The 12,948-nt window shown below is 41.2% G+C and overlaps 1 protein-coding gene across 3 annotated transcripts in view; it reads right to left on the reverse strand.

The window, feature by feature from the left end:
- LOC121526125 (pleckstrin homology domain-containing family G member 3) overlaps window positions 1–12,032 on the reverse strand; it is a 43,840-nt gene extending 31,808 nt beyond the window's left edge. For all 3 annotated transcript variants that reach the window (XM_041812506.1, XM_041812505.1, XM_041812507.1), the window contains exons 1-2: window positions 11,840–12,032; window positions 4,013–4,080 (exon numbers count right to left, since the gene is read on the reverse strand). In XM_041812506.1, coding sequence (XP_041668440.1) covers window positions 4,013–4,061 — 49 coding nt within the window. In that variant the 5' untranslated portion in view covers window positions 4,062–4,080; window positions 11,840–12,032. The remainder of the gene's footprint in view (window positions 1–4,012; window positions 4,081–11,839) is intronic.
- Between the last annotated feature and the right edge of the window lie 916 nt (window positions 12,033–12,948).

The raw sequence follows: 12,948 nt of genomic DNA on the forward strand, positions 1-12,948 counted from the left end.
CATTCTATGACCACATAAAAAAGGTTTCAAAAGTCTCCTAGTGCTCATTTCTTTGTAACTGCATCTGCAGTTTTAGGTTTCGCTCCTACTCAGGTGTGTCAAGCTGCTTTTGACAATACTACATTGCCTGATGTAGGCATTCACAATAAAAGTACTCAAAATACTAACCGTGGACTTTTATTGTGAAGAACATGTCTGAAGTAGCATGTTTATCAGTAAGTTAGCTTTAGCAGAGGTTAGTGAACAAAGAAACCCTGTTGACCTTGTTTAACACCATAGCCCATTTCTTTGAATCATCAGGGGCTTAAAACAAGCTAATCATCACGAGGAAAAAAACAGGGCCGCACACTGTTAGCTGTCTAACCAGTAGGGCTGACAGCTTCAATTTGATTGGTTGATTGTTTGGTCAAAAAGCTTTTGTTCGACCAAGATCACTCTGGTTGGTGAGTCGCCCGCCTCCCTCCCCCAAGACGCCGGTCGAGGGGCAGACGCGTAGTGTGCAGCTGGCTGATAGAGAGATGTGCTGCAGACAACAGGAGCAATGCAGCTCTAGGAATTACAGGTAGAGAAGCACACAAAGCTAGCAGAGTGGGATATTTTCTGATATTTTATAGCACTAACGCTCAGAAACAACACATCAACTCATCACAAAGTTGCAGGCTGTTTGTATTGTATTGAAGTGGCTTTCCTGAGTGTCTCTTCTCTGCCCTCCCTCGCTGCATCAACTCCCGTCTCCCGTGGTCAGTTTAATTCACCTGTCGGTAAATAGGCTGCGTAGTATCATCTCCTTTTATAATCTCCTTAAAGTGTTCACGTTAGCGTTAGCTTCTCTTACAGACAGGCAGAAAGCAGTGGAGATAAAAGGCAATGTCTGCTGGTCATTAAGTCTCGAACTTTTCCCCTCTCACCTCCGTAAATAAACGCTGCATGCTGTCTGCTTTATGCTCATAAATGACATGGCGCAGGCTGGATCAAGGGATCCTGTTACTAGTTACCATTATAAACGAATGAAAAACGATGATCTGAGGTTATTTTGTAGTCTGTATGACTTTAAAGAGATACCGCGCCAGGATCATGGAGATCAAAAGCAGATGCACGCTGATCGTCTCTTAATTATATTTTTAGTAAGATGTGATGAGCCTAAAAGATATATTAATGCTTCAAAAGGCTTGTTACTTTCATTTAAGGATCATTTAGAGTACCAAGCAGGTGCAGTGAGGAACCTGTATGGATTAAACCGGTCCCAAACAAGGCAATTTTTAAAATTTATTTTTCTTGTTGCTTTTTGTTTTTACCTGAAAGACCAATCGATTTATTGGTGCCTAGGTGTGATTTTGGTCGACCAAGTTTTTCTTTGGTTGACTACAGCCCTAACCTTGCAAAGCAGATGGATACGCCCGTTTCCTTGTTTTTCACTGGCGAATCCATGTTGTTAAGCTCCCATCTGAACTGTTTTGGCCCGGTTAGAAAGTGACAGGACCAATCAGTGTCGAAGGGCAGTATTTTCAGGCACAGCAGAGTCGTGTTGTAAACAAGCAGCAACAAGAGCTGGTGCAGTTATGGCCGAAGAGATTAGCGTGGGTGCTGCTAGAGCGCCAGTTTTATCAGAACTTGACGACATTTCTTCGTTAAAAGAAGAAGAAAGAACAGCAGTGAGTTGTTTTCTTTTCAAAAAACACAAAAGTCGAGTACTGACATGTCTATAGCTGCCATGTTTCGCATTATTCTTCAGTAGCAGCGCACGCGCAGCTCAATAGCAGCTACGTCACATATTTTGTTGCTCTTATTGGCCCGTAGAGATGTGACAGACAGAACGTTCACCCAATCACACTCTGAGTTTTTTTTTTTTTCAAAGCCTCTGCCTTTTCTCAAACGTTTCCTATTGAAGCTTTCCCAGATGGATGTGTGAAACAAATCCGTCTGGCATGTCAGGTTACTACAGCCCTACTAAACAGTTAAATTCTGATATCAAATTAGCCTGCAGTGCATCCCACTGCTAGTAGCCGCTGTGGCTTCAGTTAATGACCGCAGCCTTCCTGTCCACACTTTCTTTCCCAGACATAAACATGAGAATTTAGCCATTAGCATATTGTAGGAACAGGATTTTCTCCTCTTTAGGGCAATCTGCAAAGCAAGCACACTCGCTTCATGTTGCTGTTATTACAGACATCAAACTTGGAGGGAGCTGTTGTCTGTTATTACACTCTGTTACGCCAATGGTGGCATGGGACATGCCTCATGCGTGCACTACAACAATGCAGGCGTTCAAGCCATTGATCTTGACAGTGTTACAAAAATCCACTCTATGGCACAGATTTTACCTGTGATGGTATCAATGTCCGTTCACCACCCAACACTGTAACCAGTTAATCAGATGATAGCTACTACTTTGTTTGAGTGGCTTATTTACATGTATGCATGGCAGATGTATGTGGCTTTACCTGATAGGTCAAATGTTTGGATGCTGAGTGTGAATATATAACACAAGTCCATACAATTGTTTTATTTTATTAACATCTAAGGTCAGCTTTGATTATGTATTTATTGCATATATTATTTCAATGAAATTGACAATCCAATTCATTTTGCTGCCCTGTAAGCATCATGCTTGATCACATTTGTCTGAGGAAATGATGCTTTGGTGCAAAAATTGATGTAACATACAAAATAAGTTACAAATGGCTTCTTTCTAACAGGAAAGATCCAAAGAATAACTTGGAGAGTTTAACTCAAGTTTCTTCCTGGATTTGCCTGTGAGAAAGAGTCCATTGAAACATCTTTTGTACTTTCTGTTCACCTGTGGAAGGATTGAAGGGCAAGAGATGCATGCTTCATATTTTATTTCTAACCATCAAATTCTTCTTAGTAAGGGAAATCAAAGGGAAAAAACACCATCTGAGTATTTTGGTCCATGTTGTTCCTTTGTGTTAAATCTGTCTGACAGTTTAGCATGCCACTCAAAGCTCAAAAGTATTTGACCCTTTCTGGGAATTGGCACTGGATGGTGACCACAGGCTCTCTATTGTTCACCTTGACCAGACTAGGGGGGCTTCCCTTCTCCATGTGCATTCCTCCTGCCTGTTAACCACATCCAATCATCAGCTCACACTGATTACCAGCAGTCCTGCCCCCTTAATTACCGTCCATCCATCCGCAGCAGGGGGGACAGATCGGTCACACTTTAACTCAAACTGGCCCTCAGACAAGATTGGTCTGAAAATGTTTCAGCTGAAAGTGGGTGTTCTGTCATGCCAAGTGGATTTCACACCAGACATCTGAGCTACAAAATGAGCTGAGAGATCATGTCGTCAGCGCAGAGTGGCCTTTTGAGGAAATAGAGACACACATTTTCATCAGGGCGGCACACGTCTCCTCAAGCCAAAAGCCTCCTGTGGCCAAAGCTGAACCAAGCAGACAGGCGTAGAGGAAAAAGGGAACTATTCACACACTGGTATTCTTCAGCCAAAGTGGAAACCCAGCGCCAAATGTGTTCAGTAGAAAGCAGAGGAGGCTCGGGGAGGAAAAGGAGGGGGGAGTTGAGAGACAGAGCAGGCAAACAGATACAAAGGAGCCCTGTGTTAATGCTGTGGCCATGTGTCTGAAGATAATGAACACTAAAATAATATGTAATTTGAGTTGCTTCCAGCATACAAGGTCAGAATCGCTGGCTAGACCCACACCTTGGCTGTCTGTGATTCTGACACATTCTGGTTTGATGTGCAAGTGTTCGGGGAGTTTCGGCCTCATAAAAGGGGTTGGACGAGCTCCACAGCCACACAAAGAGCCTCTCTGCCAGTCTGGCCTGTAGGAGGGGAGTTCATTGCTCCATCCACCCTGCCTCTCAGAGCCTCGACATTTCCTCTTTTCTTCCATTTCAAGCATTTTTTCCATTTACCTCTGCTGTACTTCTGTGTTATTTCAGTACACTGTTCAGGGTAACCAGATACACCATTAGGAATAACCCCACTTATTCAAACTGGACATGGGTCATACTGGACATAATTGATCTTACCTTCCCCCATCGGGCCCTGGTGGAGAACAGAATGGGACCCCTCTGGCATGACACTCAGGCCTCTGGACCTGACAAACAAAACAAAACATGAAGGGTCACACAGAAATCCAAGCACTTCATGTGAGAGCTTACAGTCCATACAGCATGGCAATGTTTTGTTCATTGTTGGTGAGCTCTTAATGAAAATCTTTGGTTTCTCTCCTTTTGTTAGGCTTTTCTATTCTTCTGTTAAGTAAGCCATGTTTTCCCTCCTGGCAAACTCTATTCAGGTCTTATATAAAAAGGAAATTCTTGCCATTCCCCTGGTCACTGCCCTGCTTAGGTTCATTCCAGCCACTTGCTAATATAAAGCAAAGCTGGGGCGACGGTATGCACTGTAGAGGCAACTGTGGTAGGAACACATGGTGTCAGAAGAGAGGGGTATGAGCCAGTCTTTAATCAGAGTATTCAGATATATACTATTTTGAGGCTATTTAATATGTTATGTATATTTGGTTAGTAAAACAAAAAAAAAAACACAATCTGAGGCTGAGTGCTACAAAAAGTACAAATGGCTGTGCAAGAAATGGAAATAAGGAAAAAATCCATGTCACATGTAAAATATCCCCTAATAATCAATGTATCTGTCCAGTTAACCGCCAGTGACATGCACTACTCCAATTCCTCATGCCAGGCTGCAGCTCTGTTAATGATGAATTGTGTCCTCTCGGAGCACCAGCGCTTCGAGGTTTCTCACATCACTGCTTCTCTGGCTCCTTAAAACAAATTAACATGGAAGACTGTGCATGAGAACTTGTCTCCCTGTGATTCCTGGTGAGCCTGCAGCCTTTTAAACATCACATTCTTGGGCCAGCTAGATCAGAGGAGCAGGAATTCTTCTGGGATTAGGATGGGCATTGTTCCTCGTGCACTTGCTGGCCACTGCGCCGAGCTGACAGCCAGGCCAGGCGAAGCCAAACCAGAGCTTGATGGCAGGAGGTTCGCCAATTAAGATGTGCAGGAATGCAGGGAGAGAAGTCACAGAGCTGGATCCGCATATTAAGATCACTGCTTCACTGTAGGGGCCCTGCAGCAGCAGCGCAATCTTGTTTAGTGAGCAAGAACGTCAGAAGCCCTGAAAGTATTATTTTTTTGTTCAGCCTATAAAGCACAACACATGAAAAAATAAAAAGGAACGCATTAAATGAATTTTAGGGTTATTGTGGAGTCACAGGAAAACAATGGGTGTATATCACCTTTTGATTCAAAAGATAGACTGTGGGGTTTTTGACTAAAAGTGAAAGCATATAGCAGTGCTTTTATGACTGGGTCTCTGGCTTTTGTTTATTTTCTCACCAAGAATTAAGCACAAGCAAGAAATGCAGGTTTTGATTAATGCATAATCAGTCAGCTTGAATCAATTCAGGACCGCATTCCCAGTCAAATGCTACATCTTAAATGTAATGCAGCCCCCTGCAGCTAGTAGCCACTCTGATTAATGTCTACTGCCATGTTGTTACAACTACACCGATGTAAACAAGCACACTGAATGAATAGCATCATATAACTGAATGGTTTGGCTCCATTTTAATCTAGAAAATTGAAATAAAGTTGTATTTAGGCTGTAACAGCTTAAGCGCACATATAATTTACTACTTGACAAGAGCAATGTATAACCATAGTTAACAGTGAGACATTCAATGGCAAAGAGGATTGAAGGCTGGTGGTGCCACCCTTGCTAATGTTAGCAATAGCAAACCTATTTTACATTGTTTAACTGTAGATGCTGTATGTCACAAACGGCCCTGTTGACTGCACTCTGACAGAATTTTCAAAAAGAGAGTGATGCTAACTGGCATCTCTGTCTCTACAAAATTCACACGTCCCTTGTACAACCCAACTTTTAAAAGTTTGACCTTTTCGGTGTTTAGATTATGCTTCTAGGAATCTTATTTAAAGGATAGTTTTTGTGAGAAAGAGAAAACAAGAGCTTCCGTTTACTCCAAATTCATAATAAAAATTACAACTTGTTCCATCATCACTGTTCTGATCTGCCTGTTCATAAACTTGGAAGTCACCTTTTTTTAATTTAACCTTTATTTAACCAGGTTAGTCCCATAGAGATCAGAGATCTCTTTTTCAAGGGAGACCTGACCTAATATGGCAGCAATATACAGTTTCATCAAACAATACACTCAGACTCATACAATACACATAAAGTGATAGAAAACAATTATGTCATCAGTTAAAAAAGTGACATTTGACAGTGACTTAACCTTGTAAATCTAAAAAAATCCTCTCAAACACACAGATAAAAGTTTGGCAAATGTATCGCTGCCACAATGACATTCTTTGAGAATGAAGCCTCCTTGAAGTCTTTGACAATCCTTGGCCAATTGATTGCCAAGTGGCCAGTTGGTTTGGGTAAGCTGGAGGAGTAGTATTCATGTCGAGGGGCAGGCTTTGAACTTGTATTGTGAGCAGTGAACTAATAAAATCCTCTGATAATCCCACCCACCATGACCTCTGAGCTAACCCCGCTTAATGACCAGACCAAAACTATGGTAATCTTTCCTTCGTCAATGAGACTAGACTGGGAATAATGGACTCAAAGCCAAGATACACCGGTGATGACTGGTTCTTACAAAGGTTTTCCAATATCTTATCAAAGGCTATGGTGGGTCTAGAAAATGGATTAGGTGTAGGGATTTTAAATATTTTAAAATAGCAGGATATACCAAAGCAGCATAAGCCATGATGTTAACTCAACAATCATTAACTTTCACATCCTGTTTGCTGACATATAACTATTGCAAATCTTTGTTTTCCTAAGGAGTGGGCACAGCTAGATTTCATATCCTAACAAAAACACTAAGTACAGGCTAGCATTCATGCCAAACTGGCCACCTGTGCTTGAACTAACTGCCATTTCACACAAATGGACGGCATTTGGTTCCCACAGCTGATGATTGCATTACCCGCAGCATGAACCTCCCCGCATGGGAATCTACAACTTACCCCTTAATTGAAGACAGATGCTTCAAGAGCCAATCTGATGGTTATTAAAAGAAAGAGCTGCAATGGATCACTTCTTCAGATGTGCTGATAAACTTCCTTGTTTCACTAATCGCCAGCTTTTACGCTGATCCAAGCAGAGGAGGCCTGAATTCCTTTCTTTTAAACACAACAAACAGATGATTATGTGGGACAGATGACACACTTTAATTTATTCAGAGTCATCACCACAAATGTGTTAAGAGCTGGAAAAATACGCACAGACAAACAAACCTTGAAGCAAAATGTCAGGCCTAATATGTTAAAAGAAAAGCCTCCTTAGGGGGGAGATCACTATCAGGTGCATTCTTTCTCAACTCTGACAATCAGTCAAGGTTAAGAAAGGCAAAACCACTGAATTTGTCAGCAGAGGAAGGCAGAAAATATCAGACTTCTGTCTCTTGAAGTAGATGCCAAGACAAGTCAGTTAAGATGTGACACATTTAGAACCAATTTCAGTTTCTGAAAGGTCAAAATTGCTGCCACTGACTGCCACATAAATTCAATCTGGTTGCACCTCCAGAAAAATGTTCCACTAACAAACAATGATGGTAACAGGTTTCAGAAAGGCTTGATTCAGCATCTGAATAAAAAGAAGAGACTTAATTAGGGTTTTGTGCAATAATTACTTGCATGAATAAAATTTTCCTCATTAAGTACAAGTTAATGGGAAAACAAGCTATAAATAGTCCAGAGAATTTCTGCAACACTTCTCTCTCACAGTAGGAGACCCACCACATCATGTTGCATTCACTGTCTGCCCCTAAGAGGCCCCCGGGAATCTGGAAGTATGACATAAGCCTCCTGGGATGGCTCTAGTTTGACATAATGGTGTTGGTTTCTCTTAGACGGATGTTTACGTTCAGAACAAATAAAAATCCAACCTGGCATGGCAGGCAGAGGGCCAGGGTCCTACAGGCTAACTGAGACAGACTCTTTATTATTTCAGCATTGGTGCCATGTTTATCTTACAAGACCTTTCCCTCACCCTCTAACCCTGTCTACCCCGACAAATAATATCCCCTGACAAACAGCCTTTCTGTGAGTGCCCTCTTTCCCACATTACTCCTGCAGTTTTTCCCCTGACACACGGGCCTTTAGAGACCAACAGCTTTTCATTCACTGGGGAAAACAATAAACCAGCTCGACCTTGCTTCATCTCAATCCAATCCACAGCTTCCACAAAAGGGCAGTCCTAACCCATGACTTCCCACAGACACTCAACATATGAGCCACTTATTTTAGTTCAACGTGTTTGGAGCATACTGCTTAGATGTGGCGATAAGTGATCCATCCTGATGAACACCCTCAAGGCTCTGTGAGAAGACTTGCCCATGTGGTGCACGTACATCCCGGCCAAAATAGCCCTTAATGGGAGAATAATCATTCCCTGCTGTGCTGGAAAAGGAGAAAGAGCAATTTTCACCTCCCAGTCAATGACCTCTAACCGCAGAATGCATACCTGGCAAGTGAAGCTGGCAAGTGCCATCTTAATTGGCAAATGACAAGTGAAAGGGTCCAGTTCTTCAACATTATAAATGGAAGAAAAGGGTAATAAGCTGTCCGGTGAGTAGTCCTTCATTATGTCCTGCAGTGAATGAAGGAGAGAGTAGAAAGTTGCTGGGTAAGATAAGATGGCTAGTCCTCAAATAGAACTGGAGTGTGTCCATTTAAAGGTACATTACGGCACATCTGCAGGCAAACAGCTCCCCTGTGCTGATGGGGGGGCTTGTTAACATCACAACAACACAAACAGAGTCAGACCTCCCTTCGGTATATGGAATGCTAAATCACTTACACTTCACTTTTAAACAAACAAAGTTGTCAGGCCTCTTTTAAAGTTGACCCTTTAATCTTCCTATCTGGTGGCTGCAAAGTTATTTAAAAGATCCACCCTGAGCAACATTTATTCAAAATACTGAATGACAAATTTGGTACTGATAAAAACAAGGACTGCACAATATTTGAGTGTTGCTGATATCTGTTATGCTGATATTTACTGATCAATTCCAGCCGATATTGAAACTGATATGTAAATGTAGGTCAGACACTTAAGTTTGGTTAATGAGTACGAACAAAGAAAAAGACTTGTTTTAGGTTTGTTGGTCCTGTCTAAAAGGCCACAAACTTTTTCTCACATACAGTCAATATTTACCGCTGATATAGCTCAATATATACAGCCAATATCTTACCACTGTATTTGGCGGCGTGTCTGTCTGTCTGTGTCGATTTGCACACCACACTGTTGCTCCAATTGTCCTTGAAACCTCTCAGAGGACTTCTTGGGTGTACCGATTCAAAAATGGTGCCATAAAAACAAATCATAAATATGCACAGATTTTCTATAAAATCCTTAAATATCATAATTTGGGGGCTTCCCTGCGATATGATGTGACTGTAGAATGTTTTTGGCATCTTAGTGCCAATAGAGAGCACCAGAGTAATATGCAAAGTGTGGTTGATTATGTGGCAGATCTGAGAAAGCTGCTGCAGGACTGTAACTCTGGTGATTCCTTGCCAGTGGTGTTGAGAGATTGTGTGATCTGTGGCATAAATGAAGACAGGATACAGCAGAGGCAGCTGTCGGAGGGCTGACTGACTTCTGAAAAAGCACCAAGTTTGCATAAGCAATGGAGGAGGCAAACAGAGACACTGTGGATTTACATGGCAAGAAAGAACCTTGTTAAAGGAATAGTGCAGCGGGTCGGTGAATAAGGTCTGCGACACATTACTGAAACCCCAGCCGGACAGTAGAAAATGCTACAGATGCAGTGGAGAAAACCACCTGTCCAACGACTGCAGATTTGCCAGTGAAAAATGTCACAACTATGGGAAAGTGAGACACATTAAAAGAGCCTGCAGAAACAAAAAAGGGGATAAAAAAATTCTTCACAGTTTAAGGGGGAGAAATAAAAGTGTGCAAATGCCAAAAGAGGATGGCATGATTTACAGTCTGGATGAGGAGATAGTCATTCCTAGAGAAGAACCAGTATTAAGAACAGCTAAAGTTAAAGTGGAGTAGGAAGCAGAGATCCTACAAACTTTAAGGATTGAATTCAAGAACTTTTAAGACATGAGCTGAGAGAAATGTAACCTTTTTTTTTTTTTCTTGGCAAACAGTAAAAAATGAGAGGCATGTGAGATTTCTTGTTACACTGGGCAGAGCCAAATTCTCCTATCAAATGCAGTCTTAATAACATGCCAATTGACATTATTCATTTTGGGTCATAAAAACCCAAATTTGATGATTTCAGGCATGTTTAATGCCTCTAGTCTATCAATGTAAGGTACAGTGGTATTAATCATACCATATGCAACAAGCATATATGCAAAAAAAAAAAAAAAGATTGAAATCAAATAAACATAGCAAGAAAACAAGATTGGATGGTGGTAAATAAAAATACCATTTAGAATTAAGACTGCTAACAAGTTTAAAAAGGCTTTTAAGACATTTTAGGCCCTTAAGTTTAAAAAGTCCAATTTAAGACCTTTTGAGATTTTTCAAGGATCTACAGGAACCCTGATGGGGACATCACCAAGATTTCTGTTGTAGTACTAGTGAAAGTCTCAGGAACCAGTATGGTCAGTAGTAAATCTTAGCAGTAAATACTGCGCATTCCTTATTTAAGGCACTGATTAAGCTTTATAAAAAAAATAATATTTTTAAGGTCTCTGTAGATGAAACTCTTACATTTTGCAGCCAGTTATGGTCATTTTTATCACAGCTGCAGCATACCAAGAAAAAGGGAGAAAGGATAAAAGCTCCAACTCTGAGATCCAAGACACACTTGGCCTGTTTCCTGTCTGGACCACCTGGAAGAGAATGCCGTTCATCCCATTTAGGCAACATTTATCTGAAATGAAGTTGAGGCCACATTGTCTGAGAGGTCAAGTGAGGTCAAATGAGAAGAAAATAGAACTTTTCACTTATAATTGATTGATTTTGTCCCATTCTTCTTCATCAGCTGGTGGGGAGAGTCATTGTCCTATGAACAGCCTGCATTTAAAACTTCACTGTGTCTCAATGGGGTGCTCATTAGAAAAAACAATTAGGTTTGCTGGAGCAAAATAAGGGCCCCATAGGGGGTAGTGATGAGATGCAAGGAAAGAGGAAATCGCAAATGATTAAAATTCAGCAGGAAGGACAGTTTGTCTCACGTGTTAGGTCAGACATCAGTGCTCATGTGGAAAAATGTCATCCTCTTCAAAAAGACCAGGAAAAACACAGAACCCAGCAAGTGATCAAAGTTCAGCCAACTGAGAGTGTTCTGTTACAAAGACAAACATCACTTATCAGACTGAAACTCCTGTCCCCTCACGGTTAACAGATTGGAGGATGTGAGGGGGAAAAAGGAAAAAAGGAACCTGTATGAAGTAAATGCAATCTCGGAGACAGAGGAGCTCAATATGAGGACTGTCTGTTTACATGAAGATACACAAAGAGGACTCTTTTCAGCATAATCTAAATCACATGCAGATGTTTTAAACACTTTCACTCTCTGTGGGGGTTTAATCAGGTGGTCTCGCAGGAAAATATGACATTTTATGCTTTTCAACCAAACCCATGTCCGTTTCCTAAGGACAAATGAAGACACGCCTGACAAAACTAATAAAATGTCCTGTCTTTTCCAAAGCCCACAGAGCTAAAGACACCCTAGCAATGGCGATAAAAAAAGAGACCACAAAAGACGAAACAATCGCCTGACATGAACCTAGCTTCACTTAAATCTTCGCTTACGTTAAGTTAGCTTAAATATGGTTAAGTTCTCAAAAAAGCCGTTAACGTAAACTTACCAACTTCGCCAACTTATCTCGTCCGAAGGACTCCTATCTACGGTACAAACTCTCCCCCGTGGTTCCGTAACAAAATATCAAAGTTATTCCGTTATTTTCCTCTGTTCACATGTTAAAAACAACTCTCAGATACACACACATCCCAGCGCGGGTTATCAGCTCACACTGCTACCAACAACCTAACAGTGCTGCATCTTTGAAGAACTGCGGAGTAGTGATGTTTCGTAAGTGAACGAGCTGGTACTAATAGCCGACTCTTTTACGTGAACGATGAGATCCGGTTCCAATTTGAAAGACGTTTAATATAATTTCTACTCTGTGTGTGTCTGTGTCTTGTCTGAGTGATTAGTAGAGATGATCTCTACTCCACACTGCTCTGCCAAGGTACACAAAGCATTAGGGACATAAGCTTGATTGTTCGACATTGTTCTGTATCAGGTGTGTCATACAGTAGGGCCATTGTGAGCAGATTTTATCTGACCCACAATCTATTTTCACGAGACAGTCATTTTGAGAAATACTTACATGATACTTTAATATATTTAAAATTTCAGCATAAATGAAGTAAACCCATTTGAGAGCCAAAAGAGTTAGCGCCTCTTGCTGAGTCAGCCTATTGATCCGGATCACTAAAAAGAGTCGTTGTTCCCATCACAGCGGCGAAGAGTGAAGCTGCGTTCAGGGCTGTAAGAAATATAGCAACTACGAATCGTAAGTAAATGCAAGCAGGCGACACAGCTCAAACGTGTGTCTCTAAATGAAAAACGTAAGTTTAGTTCTCCTCTCTTGTTCTTCATATCCCCAAAATAAATCTCCAATATGTTGGAACAATTAAAAGCAGAAAACTAGCTATCTATGAAAAGTCATCATTCCAGGAATTTCTACGTTTCGAGGAGCTTGTGAATGTAACTCTGGACCGCCTGTTTTTGACAAGCCGCTGTCTGTTTAGTGATTGTCAAAGGTGCTTTAACATCCAAATATCCAGACCTCATTGTTAGTTAATTTCGTTTTTCAGGGTGAGATAATTCAAAAAGGTGTAAACAAACGGAATGTTTTCCCCTTGTCTGTTTCTAAACAAGCTACATTACGTATGCAAACTAATGCCAGGC

The sequence above is a fragment of the Cheilinus undulatus genome, linkage group 18, assembly GCF_018320785.1.
Source record: "Cheilinus undulatus linkage group 18, ASM1832078v1, whole genome shotgun sequence".
Lineage (NCBI taxonomy): Eukaryota > Metazoa > Chordata > Actinopteri > Labriformes > Labridae > Cheilinus > Cheilinus undulatus.